Raw genomic sequence first — 26,045 nt, 5'->3', positions numbered from 1 at the left:
ATGTACATGTGCATAAAAAGAGTCTCATTTGCACTAAGGTGATAAGTGCTAGACTTACCCTTAAAGGGGAAAACTAAAATCCACATTCCTGGATCATGGTCCCACTGTTTATTTTCCAACTTTGACAAGCCAATCATGAACCCCAGCAAAGAAACTATGGGTCATGGGACTTTGTTGAGTTGGATATGAGAACAATTGTGGATCATGGTTTCTAGGGAAAGTGGAATGCCCATATTGTCGCTTATTTTAATCCATTAGTACCAGTCCACTGTTTATTATCCAACTTTGACAAGCCAATCATGAGCCCATGCAAAGAAACTATGGGTCATGGGACTTTGTTGGGTTGGATAAGAGAACAATTGTAGATCATGGTTTCTAGGGAAAGTGGAGTGCCCATATTGTCGCTTATTTTAATCCATTAATACCAGTCCACTCTTAATATATTTTATTTTGGCATTATAAATGTTTATATAATTCTTAAATTTTTTTCAGATTTTTTAAATATTATTTCTGCCCTATTTTTTATAAAAGGGCATTTTTAAAATTTCATATTTCATAACTTTACACAGCACATGTGGGGGCCAAGGATCCAACCCCCACATGTGTGTGCCACCCATGTAGCCCACATGAGCTCCTAGGGTGGCATGCCACTTTCTAAGCACTTAAGGGGGCCACGCCACCTTTATGAAAAGGGAGAGCACACAACCTTTTTAGCTAAAAAGGTGGCACGCCATTTTCAAAATACAAATCGTTCAAGTGAAATGCTCAAAAAGGGCAAAGGGTATACCCAAAAGGACATGGTTGGAAGTAGTGAGAAAAGATACAGGAACTTATAGCCTCACTGAATGTATAGCCCTTAATAGAACATAATAGCGGACCAACATTCGTATAGCCAAGCCCAATTAGTTGGGAAAAGGCTTTGACGATGATGATGAGGACCATGTATTCCAATTACCTAAGCTATCCTATATAATTTCCACCATCATATTTATCCAATAAATGAACTTTGTGTAAGCATTTTGCATATAGATCAGAAGGGCATTAGAGACACCATGTTTTGTGTAGGCATTTTGAAGAATCAGTAAGACATCAAGGTTCATGAGATTTTACAGTTTCTAAGAACAAATTATTTACAAGATGTCCTAGGTTCCACCATTATTATAACATCTGAGGTTGTAATTTCCAGTTACATATGCTATACTATGTAACTTTGCATATTGAGATACAAATGGTATATGAGACAGAAAGCTAGTCTCTTGCTTTTTCACTAATTTGGAAAGGTGGGATTGGACTCAGACCTGCAAGTCAAGGATCGAGTAAAAGAGCTCAATGAACTTAAGCAACAGCCAAAACCCTGAGCTATTCTCTGGCAAAAGACATCACATCAGACACAATGGGATTTATTTATGCAACGTTTTGAATCACAGAAGCTTTTTATTTTAGGCCACTTCCAAATGACATACTGTTTTGGCGAACTTCCTCCAAACCATGTTACTGTCAATGAGAGATGCAAAACAAGAATCAATTTTACCCATGAAAAGGAAATAACTAAGCGTGGCTTTAATGTACACATTCATTAAACAAAAACACTAAGGTATGAGAAAATATAGTGACCTCTAATGAAGTAATCTGTCCATGACATTGTTCCACCGGATTTCATGGACCAATACCACAGAATGAGCCTCGAGAAAACTGCTTGCATTGCAAAATGGACTGTATTCATCAGCAAGGGAGCCGGAAATTTCCCCAATTTATCTCCCAACAAACTCTTGTTGTACCTAAAAGAAATCTGTGCATTAAAAATGGTGAATCTCTCTCTCTCTCTCTCTCTCTCTCTCTCTCTCTCTCTCTCTCTCTCTCTCTCTCTCTCTCTCTCTCTCTCTCTCTCTCTCTCTCTCTCTCTCTCTCTCTCTCATACACAAAAGCAAGACTTCAGAAGGTATATGTCGACCCTTACAGTGTCAAGAACGTGCTGAAAGTGTACCACACAAGTATGTAAATCAACGTCCTGATTAGAGAGACTGCAGAAATCCCACGTTGCTCCCTTTCTTCGATATTGGGAGCCGAAGAATCAGGCTCTCTCCCAGTCGTGACCCATAAACCAGAGCTTAGCATCTTACCATGTTCGCTCTCAACCTCTAAAGAAGCATATCTCTTCCCAATTCCTCCATTCTCATCACGAAGAGTCATATGTTCCATGTCTCCCCTATCTGAGAAGCTCCCATGACTGAAATGCAAAGAATTGTGGCTCCCATTCAAATGGGCAACACTTCTCTGTCTGAAACTAGGAGACAGAGGCTCATTCTCTCTCTCTACAACCAAATGATTCGCCTCTCTCTCTCGACCGACAGTCTTTGATTCATGTTCGCTCTTAGGAGAGGGCAATTCGAAATCAGCGTCTTCACCCCTAATTTCAGCATCTTTTGCCAGGCCATTAGACCTCTCCAACCCATCTTCATCACACCATCTTGAGAACGAAGGCTCTTTACGAAGATTTGACTTATGAGCCTCTGCTTTGCTCTCCTTCACGCTATCTTGGATCGAATCCATTGAATTGTTTCTATCAGCAGTTCCCAATCACATTTCTGAGTCTGAATTAACAATCCGAGGTGCAAGCACCTTTCTCACTCCAATAAGACCTCAAAAATCCCACAAAACCATCACGATCAAGCCTACACCCCCATTATCAGATCCATTCTCCAACAATAAAGATGATCTCTAGATACAAACGATCAAAGATCGAACAAATTTTACCAAATCCACGCCATTTTTGCACTACCCAAGATTCCACCTCCACTTAATCAGAAAGAACATGGCAAATGAATCAAAACCAAGATCCAAGAAAATGGCCAATGAATCAAAGAATACAGAGGACTCAGATCCCGTGGCATCACACAAATATACCAGAGGCCATTGAGCTAAAAAACCCAGCTCATAAATGACCTTATAACAAATAAATGAGCTTAATTACTCTCCTGAATTCCATGTAGACCAAGAAAACAGCTCAGAAATCTTCATCTCAATCAAAAAAAAAAAATTCAAGAAACGAAAACCATCATTCCTCAAAACCAAAGGAGTAATTGAAGCTAGAGGATGATAAAGAACAGAGCATGCTACACAAAATAAGAACTATTATTTCTAGAAAGAGGATTTTGGTATGAATACGAAGAGAGAGAGAGAGAGGGCGGTAGGCGATCTAATGGAGGGAAGAGGAGCATGTGCCGGCGTTGTGGCACACGTGTCCTGTGATTTTTCTTGAGGTAGGAGGGAAGATAGATTTTCAACCCGGCACAAAATAGGGAGAAGGGATGCTTCAATTCAACGTCGCACTTTGACAAAAATGTCCTCCGCTTGGGACAAGAGGGAAAAAGTCTATTCGAAGTATGACGCTCTAAACAATCAAATTAAGGCGCGTCTCGAAAATTTATTAAAAAAAACAGTTGTTTTGATGCTGAAAAACACCCAATTCGATCATCTAGATCATCAATTTTCAAGATTTTCAAGTGTTCATATATCGACTCGATCTGTAATATTTTTTAACTTTAAATTGTATTATTAGATATTGAAAATCAATTTTCATGCCATCATAGAGATTTTTAATATTAAAACAATATTTTTCAATACTATTTGAAGATGTGTCCAATTTTGATTGTTTAGAGCCTCACATTTATACAAACCACACCCAATTAAAAAACGTACCATTTTTTTTTCTTTTTTTCTTTTTTTTTTTGAAGAAAACAAATTTACATCCAGAGGCAAATGCCATTTAAATGGTCTAAATAGTAATGGAATTTCTAAAGTACAGTGTCCTTAATCTAAATTGAGGAGCATTTGTATCTATGTGGAGCACAAATTCTTGGTGTGTTCTTGTGCTTTTTATTTCAATTGAAAATATGAAGACCGTATGGTTACGAGGAAGTAAAATTGTTTATATTTAATAAAAGAAAATCTTCATAACTCTAGTTTTTTTTTTATGTGAAATTGAGTGGCTTGGGATCCACATTGATACGAAAAAAAGTTCATATAAGATTGCAACTTTATACTGTTGGAATAAAGTGCACCTCAATATTCCCACTAAACAGAGTATTCGAGTGTTGAAGTACCCTCCAATTAACCATCAATAACTTGAAAAATATGTGAATGAAGAAAAAAGGAATTCTACGTCTAAAATATAGTGCATATTCTAAAATTTTATTTGGATCATTTATTTTCAATATTTTTAAGTGTTTATTAATTTATTAGATCTATATACTATTTTTAGCTTTTTAAATTTTATGAATAGGGATAAAAATAGATTTTTAAGCTATCGTAAGTTTTTTTGACACTGCAATGATATTTCTAATCGAAATTTAAAGGTGCGCCTTACTTCTACAGTGTAAGGAAGCAACCTTATACAAACCTCTCACCCTCGTAAGATTCTTGTACGAAATATAGATGGTCAAGTCGTATAGAGCCACGTCAAATACATATGATTGGAAAAGCTCAGGTGGTGACTGGTACAGCATGTGGACAGCAACTGTAGATTCTAGACAATGAACGGGTCAGATGGGTCGCATTCTCTAAGAATAGAGATTTGGAATTGTTTTTTTGAAAAAAGTTTACATAAATTTAAACTACGGATGCATCTCAAAAATCCATTGAAAAAAGGTATTTTAAAGTTGAAAATCCATATGATTGAACATCTCGACATCAAGATGTATGAATATAAAAAATAAAATAATTTTAAGTATTATAAATAGTATATCTTACAACATAGTATCTACACCATCCATTTTTTAGATTTTCATATGTTTTATAGATCTATTTGATTTTAACTATTTTTTAAATTTTAAATTTTATAATTAAATATAAAATTAAATATTGAGATAATCCTAAAAATATTTTACATCAAAACTATATATTATGATAAAATTTGAGGGTGTACCTTAATTGGATTGTTTATGGTTGGAACCTTATGAAAACCACACCCTTGTTTTTCACATTGCATTTCCATTGCCACTTCCAAGATGTTACAGTATGTTTCGCCATTTGCAAGATGTTACAGTATGTTTCTTCCCAGCTCGTATGCGAGTACCCGCGTAATGATTAGATTCGCGGCACTACAACTGCAAATGCAAATTAGTCTAATAGCATATGCTCTTGAAGGAGCATACTATACATTTGCTCCTAGGGAGAAATAGCTATTTAGAATGAATTTTTTTTTATCTGAGGTTTTTAGCATTTACTAAAAACATCTATAATAAATTGTAAATATTGATTTCTTTGTCACTTAAATCTAACAATCCAAAATTTTGACAGTCATTGTTTAATCATAAGATGTACAAAGCGCGTTTGTTTTTTTACTTTTCATTAGGTTGATATATGTTGAAAATGTTACAAAACCCCCAAAATTCAAGGCTACAAAAAAAAATTATAAATTAAGTTTTATCCGAGGGAGTAAAGGGAGAAAATGCTCCTCATAGAGCATAAATATTTTTTACTTCTTTAGAGTAAAATGTTACAGTAATTCATTTCTAGGATTGAAGTTCCTTGGTAGACAAGTTTAATCCTAAAAATAGGATTAATAGTTTTCCCAATACATAATGAAGTAGGAAGTAATAGTTGGTGGCTTTTCAAAAAAGTGGTAGTTGATGGTTTAAAATGGAACGGTTGGTGAGCTTTTGCATCTCTCTTTTTCCCTTTCTCCCTTGTATTTGTCCTAAACTACCGGCATGTTTAACATGAGGTAATAAACAAAAGAAAAAGTTTATATAGAGCGAGGCTCTAAACAATAAAATTAGAGTGTGTCTAAAAAATTTCACTAAAAGAGGTTGTTTTGATGCTTAAATATCCTTAAATTGATCATCTCGACCTCAGGATGCATGGACATGAGAAAAAATGCATTTTAAGTTTTGGAAATAGTGCATCGTGTAACGCATTTTTTGACCGTCAATTTTCAAGTTTTTCATAGATTTGCTCGATTTACATTATTTTTTTAAGTTTTAAATTTTATATTTAAAGATGAAAATATATTTTAAGGCTATCACAAAGACTTCCAATATTGAAACCACATTTCTCAATACTATTTGAAGGTACGCTTTACTTTGATTATTTAGAGCCTCAACTGTATACAAACCTCATCCATACATAAATAAAAGCTTATTATTTTGCAATAAACTTTTAAGGTCGGTTATTATGTTACGTTGTGGTTGGTGTGATGCATATTTTTGTTGCATTGTTAAGCGAGTAGTATTGTTTTTATCATAGTATACTTATCCATTTTTTGTTTTGAATGTCCTCCCTTTTTTCTTTTTCTCTCTGTTTACTTTTTATTTTATTTTCTTAGTGGTTCACTCCTCCAACTGCTTTTGAATTTTGAAAATTCACGCCAACATTTTATTTTGGAAAATCTATCAAAATGCACAAAGGTTTGAATTGTTTAACATATTACCGATATTTTTTGGTTTAATTGTAAATTGAAAATTGCAAATAGCCTTATAAGTGATGCATCAATATGGGTTTTGAAATTTATCAAAATAGATATTACGTAAATTGTTAGATAGTTTAACTTGTAGGTATAATTTGATAAATTTCCACTCTATCCTTGAAGACAAGTATAAGCTTGTTGGATGTCGACAACTGCAATCCTGACTTAATTCCTACATAAGGAAAACAAATGCTTAATTGCTTATATAATCCTGGTTCGCTAGTTTTAGAGGTCTCCTCTAGAAGTGGCAATGGGCTAGGTGTTTGCAATGCCGGAAAGGTGGAGCAATACGATAAATAAAAAGGGGCAACCAGGTATAATATTTGGGAAAATATTTTCCATTTCATGATAAAATCGAACATGAGAAATGAGAGGGTTGAAAAAGGCATCTTCTTACAAAGTTTCGTTGTGACTTTACAACTTTTTAGTCCACACCTGCTATAAAGATAAAACACTTTTTCAGTGAAATAATTGTGAAAAAATACATTTTTTGGGGAATGGTTTTTTTTGGGATGGGGAAACAAATGTAAAACACATTACCATGTTTTAATATATAAGATAGGGAAAATATCATATTATCCTCTATTTTTAACTTCTATGTCTCATCAAACTCAAAAATTGAAAATATTACTTATAAACAAAAAGATTCAATCTTTTCTATCTTTCAACCCCCTAAACCCTTTTTACCATGTATTACTGACCTCAACAACTTATGAAATGATTCTATCTCTCTTTCTAAAACTCCACCTCTTTCGCACATCTTCGTCTCTCTCTCTCAAAACTCCATCTCTCTTTCTCACATCATTGTCTCTTTCAAAACTCCATCTCTCTTCCTAAAACTCAAACTCTATCTCTCTCTAAAATCTAAACTCCGTTTCTCTCTAAAATCCAAACTCCATCTCTCTCACATACATAAGAAGGTGTGTTCATGTTCGAGCTCGAGCTAATAAACCCTTTGGCCGGTAAACTCACCAAGAAACAAAGAGAGAGAGAGAGAGAGATGAAGTTTTAGAGAGAGAGATAAATGGAGTTTGAATAGAGTGTCATTTTAATATTTGTTTGCGTCAAAAATTTATAATCAAAAGGATCCAGGAGGTTGTAATATAGAAAAGATGAAGACCTTTTTTGTACAAGTAATATTTTTAATTCTTTAGTCTCTTGAGATATTAAAGTTAAAAAATAAAAACCAAAGAGATATTTTCCCCAAAAGATAACATATACTATGCTTAATAAAAAGCATAATTTACTTTTACTCCCTTGGTCAAAATACCCACTTGGGAGGTTTTTTTAATATGAAATTTTAGGAGCCACTCAAGAATTGCTAGATGATAAGGAAACCTAAAATTTGAGTTTTCTAACACCTAATTTTTTAATATGAAATTTTAGGAACCACTCAAGAATTGCTAGATGATAAGGAAACCTAAAATTTGAGTTTTCTAACACCTAAATTTGAAACTGGATAATAGTTGTTCTATCTCAAAGCCATTATTTTTTTTGAAGTGCATAGAAGGTACAAATAGAAAATCTTCTGAGGCTAACCTATAGGATAAAAAGGTCACATCCCTAAATTTTGGGATCTTAAAAGTAACGCTAAGTTGGAATTTACCTGAGGGAGTAAATTCTTCCTGCAGAAGTATAATATTTATTTGGCAAAGTAAAAAATCTTTTTAGTTTTATTGGAATTAAAAAATGATCTCTTCGTTTTTTATATTCACACTGGGTCTCATTTGTCAATTTCCAAGATACCCTTGCTCCTATAGATCTGGTACTTCATGTACCAAACTCCATTTTGAATTTTTTTTTTTCTTACGTTTTTAAATTTTGATAAGAAAGTTTAAGCTCCAGATTAACTTATCTATAATAATGTACATCCAGCACTCCAAATATAGGACGAACATTTGGCAACTTATCAGAGCTGAAGTGCCAAACCAATTCAAGATACAAAATAAAAAATAAAATAGGGTATTTACAAAACTTTTATTTTTTGTTAGTATTTTGAGCGTGAGTGGTATTTCAAGTGCTAGACCACAAAAATGGCGGTCTCACAAATAGGATTTTTGGTTGAGCAATGCAAGTGTCGGATTGATTTTTCAAAAAAAAAAAGTTCGGATGCTATCTAGTGCTTAAGTACCTGATTGAGGTATTTTAGGCACCAATAATAAATTGACCCAAAAGAAGCCCAACAAAATATGAAAAAGAAAGAATTGCAATAATTACTCGTGAAAGTATAGAAAGAAATTATTTATTTTTTGTAAATAAATAAATAATAAAAAAAAAAAGTCACAATCGCCACTGTCTTTTAAATTCCAAAAATAGGTAAGATAAATTCAAAGTGAAAATACTCGTGACCTCTAGGTAAAAGAAAAAAAAAAAAAAAGAAAAAACGAAAAAGAAAAAAAAAAAAAAAAAGAAAAAGAAAAAAAGCCTCTTCATAAACCATCCCTAATTACGATGCCTCCAAATCATAATAGTATCAGCGGTGGCATCCAGACTCGCCCAACCGTTGGGGCGATCACATATTGGAATGAATGGCCCAAAATAGATCTCCTACTTCCTCACCGAAACATCTGAGCCGCTCCTTATCGTCCTTAGGTCACCTATAAATTCCATTTCTCCCCCCTTCTTCAATGCCCAAGGTTCATACAGTTAGACCCCTGAAACGAGTAAAACCCTAAATCACTGTTTCTGAGCCATGACTACGAGGTTCAAGAAGAATAGAAAGAAAAGAGGCCATGTGAGCGCCGGCCATGGCCGCATAGGCAAGCACAGGAAGCACCCTGGCGGACGAGGAAATGCTGGTGGACTGCACCACCATAGAATTCTCTTTGACAAATACCACCCTGGGTATTTCGGGAAGGTGGGGATGAGGTATTTTCACAAGCTAAGAAACAAGTTTTATTGCCCCATTGTCAATGTAGACAAGCTCTGGTCTCTTTTGCCGGAGGAGGCGAAGCCTAAGGCTATTGCTACTCAGAAGAGTGGAGAAGCTCCTTTGCTAGACGTGACTCAGTATGGATATTTTAAGGTTTTGGGAAAGGGGGAGCTTCCGCCCCAGCCGCTTCTTGTTAAAGCGAAGCTTGTTTCGAAGAGGGCTGAGAAGAAGATTAAAGAGGCTGGTGGAGCGGTTGTTCTTACTGCTTAGGTTGGTCTTTTGATCTCTTTGATTTCAGTTTCGTTATTTTATTTTCCCCTTGTTATGATTGATGATTTGGTTTTGGATCTATTGTTGATGGTGGGTGAATGATTGGTTGGAACTTAGTTTTAGGATGTAGTTTCATTTGGATTTATGTAGGAAAATGGATATTTAGTTTGTTTTTACTTTGCTGGAAATTTTTTTTTTTTTTAAAAAAAAATTGGGGAGTGATTTTTCTGTTGGAAAGTGTAGTTCTTTACATGCATTTGCTATTTATTATTTTTTGTAGTAAATTTCTTTATTCTTTTTGGCATTTTGAAGTCATTAGATTCTTGGAGGAAGGCAAGTTTAGTCTTGGTTTGAAATAGATCCTGTAGTGCACGGTGCTGAAAAAGTCCTAAAAAATAAAAATAAATAAGAAAATATGTTTTTTTGAGAAAATTTTAACTCGTATCAATAGTAGTAAAAATATACAAAAACCACAGATGTGGTAAATGGCAGCCCACAAAATTGGTGAAGCGTCAAGAAAAACAAAAAAAAACGTAGAAAGTGAAAAAACTGAACGACTGAATTGTCAAAGAAGTTTTATTGTGATGGACCCCATCGGGGGTTATAAATCAGAAAATATGTTAAAAATAAAATAAAATAGTAAAAAGAAAATGAAACTGAAAACAACATTAGAATACCAAATAAGATGAAAAATAAATAAAATAAAATATGGATTTAGGAGAAAAATTGATTTATTACTGAAGGCATTACAAAAAAATCCGAAGAGACAGAGGAAAATTTAAAAGCAGGACATATGTCAAGAAAAACCCTCAATTCATCATCAAAAAATCAAAATTATATTATATGAAACATTTATGCAAGATTGTTAAAATTTATATTTTAGTTTTTATTAATTGCTTCATGATTTACCTGAGTACTTGGCTCAGCCGGCAATGGGGCGAGTCCAAGTTCGATCACTATTTGAGACAATGCCCATTCGTGGGCATGACTATTTTAATTGTTGTACTATTTCCTTGATGTTCTTGAATCCATGGTTGAGAGGGAAATACAACTTTAAATTTTCATTTTGATTTTTGTAGACATTTGGTCTTTCATATGTATCGTTTTTATTTGTCTGGATTGAGACAAGCAAAAATGTAGAGTTCGGGTCCTTGGGGGTATCATTTAGGTGGTTATCTGATTAGTTATCTGAATTTAGATGTTGTGACATTGATGGGGAAATTGGAAGACATGTTTTGAAACAAGTTATACTTTTAGTTTTGTGGTGATAATTAGTAATGGATGGAATGTTTTGAAATGGGCTGCTATTGGGATATAGGATCGATATATGGGCACTGGTGATGTTGGTGGTGCTAGGATCTTTCCATTGTTGTGGATTAAGGATGTATTGATGTTTTCATCTTGTGTTTGATTCCTTTAATTAGAATCCTATTATTTGTTCTTTGACACGTTTTGTTTAAAATAAAATGAATTGAACCTTGTTCTTTTGTAGTACAGTAGCTACTCTTTGGGATTTGATTTTTATTTATTTTATATTTGGAGACTAAGCCCTAGCTGATTTTTGCCTCACGCAATGGGCATAATGATGTAGAACAGAGAGAAAAGAGAGAAATAGCTTACAATCATGTGGAAAATAAGGGCCCATTTGGTTCCTTGGAAATGAGATTCCTTAGGAAATGTGTATCTTGGAATTGGTATTTCCTGGAGTTGGCATTTCTTGGAAGATGGGGTGTATGCTATTTGGATAGCATTTGGTAGAGACTAGAAAGGTGCATATTAACCATTCAGATTGATTGGAAGGTGTTTCTACAGGAAATTTAGAAATATCATTATTTTTTAAACAAATTAACCATGTACAATGTTGTGATTATTAAATCATTTTTCTAGTGTTTGTTCAAGTGAGGTGACATTTAAAAATGGCCAAACTTGCCTTCTCATTTCTAACAACACCCAAAATTTGACGCAAAAATGAAAGAGTTTATTTTTAAAATTTCTAATATAACATCCATACTTGCAAAGGTGAAATTATTTCCTTTGAACATTACAGTTCACGAAACATGTGAATCCCAAATTGCTCAAAAAGAAGTATTTGTTACATAATTTTATGAAACATGCCCCCTTCAAACATTATTCGTTGTTTTACAACTATCATGAGAAACAAGAACATAGTTGCATGCTTGGCTTGTCTTAAGTTTTTAACCTTGTACATTCACCTTAGTAATGAACATAATATTTGATCAAGTTACGGAGTCTACAAGGTGCACCAACACAAAGCTGAAACCATTTATCCACTTTCCTAGTTGACCATGAACTAAAAGGGGCTCCAATCTATATTGGAAATAAAATGCACACTATGATCAAAATGTCATAAGCATTAATCAAATTTCCTTTCTTAGAAGAAACACCAAAGTCAAGGCAGTAACCTCCCTCTACTATTTACTAAAAAATATGTCAAAAGTACATTCACATTAACAACCAAAAAGAGATTCTCCCTTTCCCCGACCATTTGTAATTCCAATTGGTCCTCCATTGTAGTCTAAAATGGAGTTAGAGAGAAAAAGAGAGTAAGCATTAGGAGCACACAAATATCCCTATAATTCAAATTAAAAGTTAGAGAGATGCCTGTACTATACTAGTGACTCCCAACCACTACTTCATGGCATAAGAAAAATACAACATAATATTGTTGAGATGCACATGAGCATCGCTACAACAGTGAGAGTCTTCAAAACACTCGCACTTAACGGCATGGCCACAGATTCTTGGTGACCAAGTCCTTGGTGACTTTAATATGCATGTAATCGTCCATCATATTCATCAAGAGTTGAATAGGAGCAATTGACTACATTCGAAAACCCTGGAACTTGCTCAAAGCATTCAACCCACGTCATATATAACTCAAGTCTACGGCCAACAAACATACCATATACCCTTGGAATTGTCTGCAAAAACACACGTTCAAAGTTTTCATAAAAAAGTAGAGACTCTGAGAGGATCATAGGGATAGAAGGAACATGTGACATTAGTCAAGATCATATGATCCACCACCATACTTAAACTGAATCCAGGCAACCTTCTTTACATTGTTCATCTTAAGGAAGTTCTTGCTCATATGCACATCTGAGCAGTTCCCCATGCATGCTCATGCAAAGTCTACATCTGCAACACCATCAATTCTAGAAAGGGCCTGGCAAACCTGATCAATGTGAGGATTATTGGAACGACTAAAGTTTTTAACTGCAGACCCTATGTGCACCACAACTTTAGCAATCGAATCCACGGTATCAGCCACTCCCCTCTTCTTCCTCTTTTACTGCCTACTTGCAGTTGAAAATATCGATTTCTCCTTCTCACTAATCCTTGACTGTGTCGAGGTCTCAGGACTGTCCACCTCTTCAACCTTCATACCTTCATGATCACCATCTTGATCTTCCCTTGTGCTTACCTATCTCTTTATCTTCTTGCATTACATCCCGCTCGACCATTTTTGGTATCTTCGCATCAATAACATTGGCCATTGAATTGCTTATGATGATGCTCAACTCCTCATAAGGGGGAAATGGTTTCCCCTTGAACTGCTTGGCCCCGGAATGTGCTTATACAATGTGGGCAATTAGTAATGCTGGAGATATGTGTACATTTGAGGAGTTGAGAATAATCATAAGCAATTCAATGATCGAGGTCACAGCGCGCTGTTGAGATTGACTGATTGACTGAGATTTTGCTACCCATCACTTTCCCTAGAAGCCGTACAACCTACCTTAGGCTAAATTGGATAGACAGACAAAGTTCATGCCATGACAATCTATATGGAAGGGCAATTTTGTGGATGATTTCCTGTTGAGAATGGTGCCTAGCAAACAATGGCTGGAAATTAGGATGGTGATCATGGAGGTACTGAGTTTGAAGAGGGGGACATTCCTGGGACCCCTACACAGTCAAGGGTTAGTGAGAAGGGCAAAATAACATTTTTAAATTCAAGTCGGCAGTCAAAGAGGAAAAAGTGGGGAGTGGCTAATACCTTGGATTTAAGTTGTGGCACACCTAGGGTCTGCAGTTGAAAACTTCAGTCGTGTCAATAATTTTCACATTGATGAGGTTTGCTAGGCCATTTCCAGGATTGAGAGTGTTGCTTTAAACTTTGCACGAGCGTGCATGGTGATTGGCTCAGATGTGAATATGAGCAAGATCTTCCTCAAGATGAATGATGTGAAGAAGGCTACCTGGATTCGATAAGTATGGTTGTGGATTAGATGATATTAACTGATACCAGATGTCCCTTTTATCCCTATGACCCTTTTATCTCTCTCTACTTCTTTTTGATGGAAACTTTGGACATGTGTTTTGCAGACAATGCCAAGAGCATATGATGTGTTTGTTGGCCATGGACCTGAGTTATATATGACATGGCATGAATGTTCCAAGCAAGTTTTGGGGTTCTCGAATGTAGTCTACTGCTCCTATTCAACTTTTGATGAAGTTGAGGAACGATATTTCATGCATATCATAGTCACCATGAACGCGTGGCCGAGGAGTTTTTTGAAAACTCCTTGTTGTAGCGATGCCCGTGTGCATCTGACAAATATGTTTTTGTATTTTTCTTATGCCATGAAGTAGCGGCTGGAGACTAGTATAGTGTAGGCATATCTCTAACATTTACTCGGAATTATAACAATGTTTGTGGGCTCTTGATGCTCTCATTCTCTTTTTCTCTTTAACTGCATTTTAGACTACCATGGGGAGCAATTGGAATTACAGATGGTTTGGGAAAGAGAGTACTTCTTTTTGGTTGTTACACGTTGTAGACACACTGATCGCAGTTCAGAAAACCGTATGAAAACCAAAACCCCCTAGACGGTCACCTCAAAGACTTGAACCCTTCCAAATACCGAAATGAACCATACATAACTAATAATATCATAAAAAAGAAGACAGAACCATACATCACTACTTAGACTGCTAGCAAAATTCTAACCTAGTAAAAACAACCTCATGCGACCTCAAAGGGAAGATATGGGGGCCAAAACAATAAATCCAGGCAAGATACAAGTGTTTACAGGAGGAAGAACCGAAGAAGCGAACTCAAGATCCACCTTCGTTCTAAGGCAGTGGCAGACGCAACTCAGGTTGGAACTCTGTTGACGCATATGGCAATTGCGTCAAAATTTGATTGGCCAAAAAAAGGTGGTTTAACCGTCTGACATTGGAGTGAGGGAACTGTAATCATTTTCGAAAACGGAGAAACAATTGGCGTCAACAAAGTTCACAGTATCTCTCTCTCTCTCCACTCATTACCGCAAGTCCCCGTACTATTTGGGGCATCATTGCACCTTTTCCCTCATATCAACGTCTTTCTCGATCTCTCTCAACTCATTCACCTATCTCTCTTCCTTAATTGCCTTGCATCACTCCCCATATCTCTCTCTCTCTCTCTCCACTTATTACCTCAAGTCCCAATACTTTCTCTCTGTTCGTTGCACCCTTTTTTTTTTTTGAGATAATTTTCTTCGTTACACTCTTTCTCTCTCTTCATTAAATGCTCATCATTACATTTCCTTTCTATCACTAATCTTATTCCACCTCGCTCAACCTACCACTCTGCCCTCGTTCTCACTCACATGGGCCCCACTATCTCTCTTTCTCTTTGTCATGTGACCATCATCAATCTCCCTCTCTTCATTAAATGCTCATCATTACATTCTCTATCTTTTCATTAAATGCTCATCATTATATTCCCTCTCTCACTGATCTAACTCCACCTCATTCAACCTACCACTCCATCCTCCCTCTCATTCCCATGTGGGCCTCTCTCAAATCTAACTCAACCCACCACTCCACTCTCACTCTCTCTCTCTCTTCCATGTGGCCGCTATCTCTCCACTCATTTTCTCTCCCACACCTCACACTCTGAGTGAGGGAGTGAGGTGTGGGAGAGAAATGATTGCAAAGAGAGAGTGATAGAGGCCACGTGGGGAAGAGGGAGGGCCACAAGGGAGAGAGAAAGAGAGGTAGTGGGGTCCACATGAGTAGGAGAGAGGGTGGAGTGGTAGGTTGAGTGAGGTGGAGTAAGATTAGTGAGAGAAAGGGTATGTAATGATGAGCATTTGATGAAGAGAGAGAAAGGATGTAATGATGCCCCAAACAATATTGGGATTTGGGGTAAGAGTGGAGAGAGAGGGATAAGGGGAGTGATACGTTGCAATTAATGAAGAGAGAGGTGAATGAGTAGATAGAGACGGTTTGAGACTTGAAAGAGGGAAAGAGTGTAATGATGGCCCATATAGTATTGGGACTTGGGGTGATGAGCGGAGAGAGAAAGAAGGGGAATGGAGTAGGGTGCACTTGGGTGTAATTTAGTAGCATAGTCCCTAGTGTGGATTAAATCAGAATAAAAGTTTTTGGTAGGGCAAAAATTAGGGTTTTGGTTTAATTTAGGTCCAGGAAGGGTCAATGTCAAATTCCTAGGATTTTTGGTGTCCTAGAATTTCCACAGCTGAAAATGGGGTATCTACATACGTGAATGTACTTTTGAGATATTTTTGAGTAAATGGTAAAGAGACTACCTTGAAGCTGTTGTTTTTTCTGAGAATAGGGATTTGATTAATGCTCAAGAGATTTTGATTATAATGTACATGTTACTTCCAATATGAGATTAGAGCATCTTTTTAGTTCATGGCAATTAGGAAAGTGGATAAATGGTTTTTGCGTTGGAGCACCTTGTAGACTTTGTAACTTGAATAAATATTATGTTCATTATTGCTAAGGTGAATTTGCGAAGTTAAGATATGCAAAGCCTGCAACCAGTGATTTAAAACTCGGCGAGTCAAAACAGACTCGCCCGATTCGACACGGGAATCAGTCACTCCATGTCGATTCCTCAAAAAAGCGTAGACACGCTCAGTTCTAGAGGAGAATCGCCTGTTCTAAACAGTCAATTGTTTGAATAACGTCACAGATCGGAGCAATGGTTTAAAAAACGGATTGGTTCCTCGGATCGGGCACCCCAAAAACCCATCCGGATCGGTGAATCGGTGATTCAGATCGGGAATCGGCCGAATCGATTAAATTAAGCCTTAAAAAAAAATCCAAAAAAATTATTAAAATTCATTATAAATGTTGTTTTTTAGGAATCCAATAAGAAAGGGGGTACTACATTATTAACTTTCATTTTTTTCATCAATTTACGAATATTGAGATGTTTTTTCCCTGGATGAACTTATGTTAACCTTTAAATTTACATCACACAAAAGAAATATCATAGAATTATCATGGATAAATTATATAATCATACATGAACTAAAATGAAGAATGGATTAAATCAATGAAAAAATGGTCATTAAAATCTCAAATTGGCAGAAAACCTAATCCGCTAAAAAAAAACCCAAGTTCTTACAACCTAACTAACTATAATCCAAAATTATTACTGCCTAACTAACGATAATATTATATATTGAAATTGAAATTGCTGGTTTACATTTTATAATTATTTTATTATACAAATAGTAACAAATCCAATATATCTTATAATATCATTTAATTTAAAATGTATTATTGACAACTGTAAGAAAAATAGTGCATGACATGATTTATAATGCAAATAAATTAATAAATAAAATAAATGATTTGGTTATCAATGTAGAAATTATTAGAATGCGTACCAATTTTTTAAATAACTTTTAATCTTTCAAAAATTTAATTTTTTAGGTTTCTAGAATAAGTTTAGTGGAAGAGATTGTTAGTAGAGAGAGATTTCAAATGGCCTCATTGTATGAACCCTATCTTTAAGTTAATATTCCTAAATTTATGTTAAAGATCACCTTGTTATAAAAAAAAAAAAATTCTAATTAGACCATTTATTCTTAAGTTGTATTAAGAAATACCTTTTATTTTTTTGACAAGAAATACTTGTTGTATTACCTTTTATTTTTTTGACACAAAAAATATGATACTTGTTGTATTACCTTTTATTTTTTTGACAAGAAAAATAAGAAGATGTTGTATTACCTTTTTTTTTTGCTTATTGTATTACCTTTTATTTATATTTGACAAGAAAAATAAAAAAATAAGAAAATGATGCTACCAAGGTACCTTTTATTTTTTTATACCTTTTATTTTATTTTTTTGACAAAAAATTCTTGTTATATTACTTTTTTTTTTTTTGACAAGAAAAATAAGAAGATGTTGTATTACCTTTTTTGTTTTTTTGACAAGAAATGCTTGTTGTATTACGTTTTATTTTTTATTATTTTCTTCTTTTTATTTTTTTTGAAAACAAAGTATTACCTTTTAATTTTTATTTTTTTCCTTTTATTTTTTTGACAACATTATTTCTTCTTTTTATTTTTTTTTGAAAACAAAAATAAGACGCTGGATAGTGCCCGGGTTCAAACTTGGGACGTCCAAGACAAAATCGTAAGTTCAATTGCATCACCACCTCACCGAGTGTTTTGCTTTCCATAATAATGGTATATATTGAATTACCATCTCAATGTTTTATTACCGTATTGGAATCTCGCATCGAAAAAATAAAAGCAGTTTGACGGGAATAAATACCTCCTCAATACCTCACTCGTTAGCGTGTTTAGAAAAGTGGGCAGTGTGATGTAGCATGTGGTACACGTGGTCTTCCTTAAAAAGAACCTTTGTTGTATCGATTTTAAACTAAATTACAAAAATGCCCTCATCCAGTGACTTGACAATTTATAGCCGATTAGTGATGTCATACTCCATTCTGTGATGTCATTCGAACGATTGACTGTTCAGAATCTGCGATTCTCCTCTAGAACTGGGCAAGTCTACCTTTTAGCGGAATTGACAAGGGGTGACCGATTCTCGTGTTGAACCGGGCGAGTCCGTTTCGACTGGTCGAGTTTTAAATCACTGGATTGGAGTATGACATCACTAATCAGCTATAAATCATCGAGCCACTGGATGATGGTATTTTTGTAATGTAGTTTAAACATTGGGGCAACAAAGGTCTTTTTGTAAGGAAGGCCACGTGTACCACATGTTACATCGCGCTGCCCACTTTTCTAAACACGCTAACAAGTGAGGTATTGAGAAGGTATTTATTCTCCTCAAGCTCCTTTTACTTCTTCAATATGGGATTCAAATACGGTAACAAAAAGTTGATATGGTAATTCAATATATACCATACTTATGGAGAGCAAAACACTACGTGATGTGGTGGTGCAATTGGTTATCACTTACAATTTCGTCTTAGATGTCCCAAGTTCGAACTTAGGCATTATCTAGCATCTTATTTTTGTTTTCAAAAAATAAAATAAAAGAAGAAAATAGTGTTGTCAAAAAAATTAAAAGGTAATAAGTTGTTTCCAAAAAGAAGAAAATAATGTTGTCAAAAAAATAAAAGGTAATACAACAAGCATTTTATGTCAAAAAAAACAAGAAAGGTCATACAACATCTTATTTTTCTTGTCAAAAATAAAAAAGTAATATAACAAGTATTTTTTGTCAAAAAAATAAAATAAAAGGTATAAAAAAAATCAAAGGTACCTTGGTAGCATCATTTTCTTATTTTTCTTGTCAAAAAATAAAATAAAAGGTAATACAACAAGCAAAAAAAAGGTAATACAACATCTTATTTTTCTTGTCAAAAAAAAAAAAAGGTAATACAACAAGTTTCATATTTTTCTTGTCAAAAAAAAGGTAATACAACAAGTATTTCTTGTCAAAAAAATATAAGGTATTTCTTATTTCTTAATACAACCTAGGAATAAATGGTCTAATTATATTTTTTATTTTTATAACATGGTGATCTTTAACATAAATTTAGGAATATTAATTTAAAGATAGGGTTCATAAAATGAGGCCATTTGAAATCTCTCTCTCTCTACCAACAATCTCTTCCACTAAAGTTATTCTAGAAGCCTAAAAAATTAAAATTTTGAAAAATTAAAGTGTTATTTGGAAAATTGTTACGCATTCTAATAATTTCTACATTGATAACCAAATCTTTTATTTTATTTAGTAATTTATTTGTATTATAAATCATGTAATGTACTGTTTTTCTTATAGTTGTCAATAATACATGTTAAATTAGATGATATAATACGATATTTTGGATTTGTTACAATTTTTATAATAAAATGATTATAAAATGTAAACTAGCAATTTCAATTTCAGTACGTAATATTATAGTTAGTTAGGCCTGTAATAATTTTGGATTATAGTTAGTTAGGTTGTAAGAATTTGGGATTTTTTTAGCGGATTAGGGTTTCCGCCAATTCGAGATTTTAGTGGCCATTTTTTTATCGATTTAATCCATTCGTTATTGTAGTCCATGTATGATTGTATACTTTATCTATGATAATTCTATGATTTTTTTTTGTGTGATGTAAATTTAATGGTTAACATACGTCATACAGGGCAAGAACATCTCAATATTCGTAAATTGATGAAAAAAATGAAAGTTAATAATGTAGTACCCCCATTTCTTATTGGATTCCTAAAAAACAACATTTATAATGAATTTTAATAAATTTTTTGGATTTTTTTTAAGGCTTAATCTGATCGATTCCAGATCCGAATTGTCGTCGGAATGGGTTTTTTGGGCGCCCGATCCGGGGCACCGATCCGTTTTTTAAACCACTGGCATACACCCATCTTTCAGGAAATGCCAATTCCAGGATACACAGTTCCTCATGAGTCTCATTTCCAAGGAACCAAACGAGCCCTTAAAATGAGAATATAGGAATCCCCAAGAAATGTCAATTTTGTCCTCTTTGGGAACCAAACAGGACATACTGGCCCATTTCCAAGGAACCAAACCGGCCCCAAGGGATTTTAACTGTGATTCATAGACAATGCATTGAAGCTAACAAAGCCTAGCTTCAATGGTTTGTAAGAGGGTCCTAGGGCACCCCAAATTGGGGACTCAGTTCTTGATTTCTGGAATTTTACACCAAAATACATTGATTCCAGCAGGGTAAGGACTTCCTCTTTTAGTAGACTTGGCATGGCTTCTAAGTCGGCATGGCTTCTAAGTCAAAGCTCTCTCTTAGCTTTCCAAGTCATGCAAAATACCTTTTCCCAAGCCATGCACAATTGAAGTTTCTAGTAGTATTAATGGACATAGTGCCCATGCACAATACCTCTTCCTAAGCAAAATTTAAATTCGAATTCTAGCCTTTCCCTCCTAATTTTCCTATGCTCAAAATTAAAATGGAACCCCTTGGCTTTCTTGTAAATTCCATAAAAGTCCATTATAGAGAAAAATTGCCCAAAATACCCCTGCAAATACCAAAGGGAAAATGCAGTCCACAAAATGTCAACAAAGCTTTCTTTTCTTTTCTTCATCACAAAAGCCTTAAGTGTTGATCTCTACATCACAGGCTATTGATTACAATGCAGTGACATTGTTTGAGCTATTTATTTTTTGATTCTTTTCTCCATTTTTATGTGTGTTTTGTTTTACTTAGTATTGTTCATTTTTTGCTCTTTACTGTCATTCAGTTTTAGTCTGACGGATAATTTCATTCAATTATTGGATCCACAGTAAAACCATAGTGTTTAAAATTTTGAAGGCTTTTTTGTCATAAAAGAAAAACGTCGGTGCCTTTTCAATATTTGAGGTGTGTAAAACCTACATGTTTAAGTATTGCGACATGTGTTGTTCTATATTTGGGATGTATAGGGGGTTTGGTAGCATCTGGACAAAATTGAGTGCTGCAATATCTAACATTTAGTGTGCCAGTCTCCGACTAGTTTATGGGAAGTATGCTGTAATCCATGTATGTTGAAGTTTGGGTTCCAAGTTTAGGTACAGAAAGGCATTCAAGGTGAAATGTGCATAGATAGGCAACCTGGCGACGATTTTTGTTTCTTTTTGAGCATGATTGCATGTACCTTGCTTGGAAGTTCATAATCTGAATCCTGATTATGATTTGAGCCATAGTGGTTGGAATGAGGAGAGAGATCAGAAGCAATACAGGAATCAAAGGCAGGATCGTGAAGGGTTAGAAGAACCCTATGGTATGGTGTGCCATCAATACAAATACTTGTTTTAGGGATCTCGATCCAACCTTTTTGGGGATCTTGGCCCTAAACTTTTGGGGCTCTCACTGCCAGCCTTTTGGAATAGTGCAAGAAATTAGGGTATACTGTTTAATTTCACAATTTCCAGTAAGGACTAGAATTAAACAGTGTAATCTCAAACAATGGAACTATTTTAAGACTAGACTATTTAAATCATATAGATCTTAAATGCTGTAATCTTCAAAAGGTTGGGATTGCTCCCAAGTGGGGATTGAGATCCAAAAATTTAAAAAGTGAGATTTCTTGAAGATACCTCTCCTCTCCTGGAGCACAGAATTGCCACCTAGGTTAGGTCATCTTGGTAATTGTGGTTTGAGTTTGATTGATATTTTTTGCTCTTCTTGACCAAAATATACTGCATGCTCAAATCTCAAGTGGTAATTTTCTGATCCGTGAATCCGGAGCGTGCCTGCCAGTTTCAGAGGGGCCAAACATGGTTGGGACCCTATTGTATTCCAAACCAGTTACTCTTGGGGTTTTGTGTTGGAATCCACTGAGTCCGGCACATTTTTAGATGTAAATAGTGTTCCCCGCCCGGGGGGGGGGGGGGGGGGGGGGTTTGGTTTGCAAATCTGGTCCTCCTTTCTTTCTCGTCCTTTCAAAATACATATTAAAAGAGAAAATCATCAAATACCTATGATTTGCATCTCTTTCTTCTCATGATCATGTGTCTTTTTTACGGGTATTTTGGAATTAAATCAAACAAGATGAGGAAAATGTGAAATACTTCACCTATCATCGGTATTTTGATAAATTTCCCATAAAAGCTTCAGAATACCTTTCAAAATGAAAAATTCAAACTATCGAATTGCAACATTTGTAATATCAAATTAATGTTCGTCCAACCCCCTTTTCTTGCTTGGTTTTGCAACTCGAGCTCATTTGACCTTGAATATTTTGTTACCTATTGAATCCAAAACTTCAATTCAATTAAAAAAATATTAAATATTGAATTTGATGATGGCAATTAGCTTTTCGATGGTTGTTTATGCCTCTACCATACTTGAATTGTTGCAAAAGTATTATTTTCTATTAAAAATATAATGTATAATCCTTGTTCATATTTCAATGCATAAAAAGATAGTTATATAGATGTATGGAAATGTATGGAAAACTCTTAAAAATGCCTATAGGCGAAATTGAGTATTGTTTTGCTCTGCCACGGACATGCTATGTTCGTTTGCGGTTTTGCCTTAAAACCGCTATGGATCTGTGGGAGCCGTGGCGGTTTCCCGTGTTTTTTTGCATGAAAAAATACCACCACAGACATGCTATGTCTGTAGGTCTGTTGCAGTCTTTTAATTCACGCTGTCCAAAAAATCGGACGGCGCGAGCCTATGGGTGAAAATACTGTTCATTTTCTCTCGTAGGCATTGCATAGTCTCTAACATTATGTATACCTGTGGGATTGCTTTTTTATTTATTAACTTGATGGTGTAAATAGGATACATTTTTTTGGTATTCTATGCCCATAGTAGCCAAGGTAACATTTCCACTCGCAAAAGTCAGTAAATAATTTTTTTTCATATTTATATATGCTAATCCATATTTTTTTTGGGTTTCTATTTCATGTATTTTGTTTTAGTTAGTCTTTTATGTTTTATGGTCTTCAATGTTACTGGTATTCTCTATACGAGGTGGATGATCTGTTTCCAATGGGTTTTGTCTTGTGCGTCATGGACAGTGTTTGCATTGGTCTCTGTTAGTATTCGCTCTTTGCTACTTGTTTTAGGAGTGAAGGAGGTGTTCAAAAAATTCTATTTGCCTCACCATATAGATGGTTTTTCTTTTTTTGCATGAATGAGGAAGTATGTTCTAAAACTTTAAAGTCACTATGGATTATGTAGGGGTCTTATTCTCAACCTTGTAGCTTGGCCTTTTATTATCTTTCTTTTGTCTACCTGTTCTTAGTCTCTTCATACGGTACGGGGCATGTTCTGTGAGCACAGGTGGGATATTTTATTTGTTGCATCCATGCAATTCTTTGGAACATGAAGGTGGATCTTTTTGGGGTTCATATTCTCAATTTGCGGCTTGTCTTTTTTTACCCTTTTCAAAACTCAGGCTGTAGGTGATTCTGAATGGGAGTTTGTTTGCTTTCTTTGTCTACATTTTAGTGGGTCCCTCAGACATTGCATATCATGTTCAGTGACGAGGGTTGGATATATTATTTGCTCCATTCATGCATGTCTTTGGAACATGAAGGTTGGGGTATTGTCTGATATCTTAATGGTATCCACCTATAACTTGTTTCCAATACGTACATCTTTTACTCCTAAAACGCATCATAGGCAACAGATACTAATGGTTTCAGGTCAAGCTTGCCGATCAATTGGTATTTATGGCAGTTAGTCTTCCTTTGGATTATTTGATATGCTCTGTATGCTTTTTAGGAAAACAAGGTTTTGTGCAAATACGTGGGGTTCCAAGTATCTAGACTGCAGGATTCTTTTTGTATAATGCTCTCTGGATCATGCGGTGATCTGTGTTGCTATTTTCACTTTGCCAGTCACTGCCTAGTCTTAAAGACCCCATTTGGATGCACCAAAATTTGGGAACAGAACTGGTTTTCTGTCTCCCATTTTGTGGTGAAAAGTGTACAGCTTGGTGATCTCCTCTATTCATGGATGCCTCTCTTTTGTGATGGTGCTTATCAACAAGTAGCCACCAAAACCCTTTCTTTTCTTATTTTCTGGGCCTATTTTTTTCTTTTTTGTTTGCTGTATTTGCTTGTTGGATGTGCCAATAATGCCAGTCTGAGCCAATTATTGAGAAAGAGAGAACATGTTGCTCGAGGTCCTAACTATCTTGACATGCCCATGGTCGTGTTGAATTGTTGTACTTCTAGGTCATTATTAAGTGCTTTAATGCACAATGCCACTGCTGCAGCGTGTTTATGACAATCATGGTACTCTCGGAGTGCATCAAATTGTTGCCAGTGTCCTCTGATAGATTAAAAATGTCTAGATTCATGAATTATCTGATGGATATTCTATCTTCAGCAAGTCTTAAGTACTTGACGCGTTCCTGATGGTTTTACCATTATTAATTCACTGCTTTTATCATTTATTTGGGTTCACACAGTACAAGGGTCCTTATAGAAAATATTCTTGCAATCTGTGCCATCATTGCTATAATGGGTTTACAAATATCTTTTCGGCCTTTATTGTTTTCATTCTGTTATTATTTGTTGTATGATATATTAATGGAAGGATTTTTGGTGAAGGCGAAGTAATATTATGGTTTGTTGCTGCAGACTCCCCCAAAGTTGAGTGGATACTGGGAAATTGTTGCATGGCCTTCAGAATCTTGCATCATCCTTAGTTAGCTGCTTAATGTTTCTGCGATCCATAGATTTGTGGTCGAGAGCGGGACATGCTTGAACCCTTATTCAAAGATTTATTTTTTGCAATGGTAGGACCATTTTGATTGAAAATTGTTGAAGCTTAATCGTGCGGCATATTTGATTTATTGTGTTTGATTATCAAATGAGAGTGTTTTTATCCTTTGGTGATTACCCATATCTATGTGAGTGATAGATCTAGTTGCTCTGCTGGCGATTGGGAAAAAGCTGCTTTTAATAGATGGAGCTCTAGTCCATTGTTGATGTTCTTGGGTCTGCTATTGGAATGACTTGAGAAAGTCCATTTCTAAGCGCTCCATACAAGAATCTTATCGCGCTACTCGTTTCAAATTATTAACTGCAACAACATACATTCTTGGCAGTATTTGAACTAGCTCGAATGGGAATGAGGATCGATGATGTTTTTCAATTTTAGAGCATCCGAGTAAATTTATGATCACAAATTTTCAATTTTAGAGCACCTGAGTAAATTTATGATTAAAAATTTGAGGGACCGGTATCTGGAGGAAAAAGTTTTCGTGTGCCCATATTGGCCTACCCTTCCAAAAAGGATCCCGATTCTATGCGGCCAAGCTTGCATGTGTTATAATCTGGGCCTCTTACTAAATCTATTTTTGAGATGGATTTTTAAAGACATGTAGTTTCTAATAAGGAGATCATGAATATGAAAAAATAAATAAATTTTAAAAGCTAGAAATAATAATTCTAGTAAGAGAACATTTGGACTGTTAGTTTCTATTGGTTTTAGATGGAACACCTACTCTTATCCATCTTTAAGATGGATGATTTACACTTTCGGGACCGTATATGTAGAAATGCGGTCCAGCTTGAATGAAACAATTTTCCTTCCTAAAATTCATCTTATAAATGATTTCAGTAGTTAAATATTCAGAGGAATGGTGGCCATTACAATCATGGATATAAAAAAGGAATTTTAATTTTTAAAATTGTTAGATTATTTTCAAGGGGTTGATGAATGGCATAAAATGGCAGGTTAAAATTGTGTAGTTTTGAAG

General features: G+C 35.1%; 1 protein-coding gene and 1 non-coding gene across 14 annotated transcripts in view; one reads left to right on the top strand and one right to left on the bottom strand.

The window, feature by feature from the left end:
- Positions 1-2,671, bottom strand: part of LOC18436336 (Nucleotide/sugar transporter family protein) — a 39,802-nt gene extending 37,131 nt beyond the window's left edge. For 10 of the 12 annotated variants that reach the window (XR_016054853.1, XM_088865690.1, XM_088865696.1 and 7 more), the window contains exons 1-2: positions 1,958-2,671; positions 1,615-1,778 (exon numbers count right to left, since the gene is read on the bottom strand). Coding sequence is in view for 11 of the 12 variants with exons in the window: in XM_088865690.1 (XP_088721816.1) it covers positions 1,615-1,778; positions 1,958-2,550 (757 nt within the window). In the remaining variant the exon portion in view is untranslated. The other 2 variants (XM_088865730.1, XM_088865728.1) reach the window with 2 other exon arrangements.
- A 6,428-nt stretch (positions 2,672-9,099) lies between these two features.
- On the top strand, positions 9,100-25,154 carry LOC18425625 (large ribosomal subunit protein uL15x). Of its 2 annotated transcripts, none has more exons than XR_016054799.1 (2): positions 9,100-9,608; positions 24,922-25,154. It is a non-coding gene; the product is annotated as a large ribosomal subunit protein uL15x (transcript). The 2 variants fall into 2 exon arrangements; XR_016054801.1 differs by having other exon boundaries at positions 24,892-25,154.
- Positions 25,155-26,045: the final 891 nt, after the last annotated feature.

Source organism: Amborella trichopoda, chromosome 1 (genome assembly GCF_054954075.1).
Source record: "Amborella trichopoda isolate Santa Cruz 75 chromosome 1, AtrichopodaSantaCruz75HAP2 v2.0, whole genome shotgun sequence".
NCBI classification, from domain to species: Eukaryota; Viridiplantae; Streptophyta; class Magnoliopsida; order Amborellales; family Amborellaceae; genus Amborella; species Amborella trichopoda.
The sequence above is the reverse complement of the archived record's forward strand: the minus strand, read 5'-3'. Positions and strand labels throughout refer to the sequence as shown.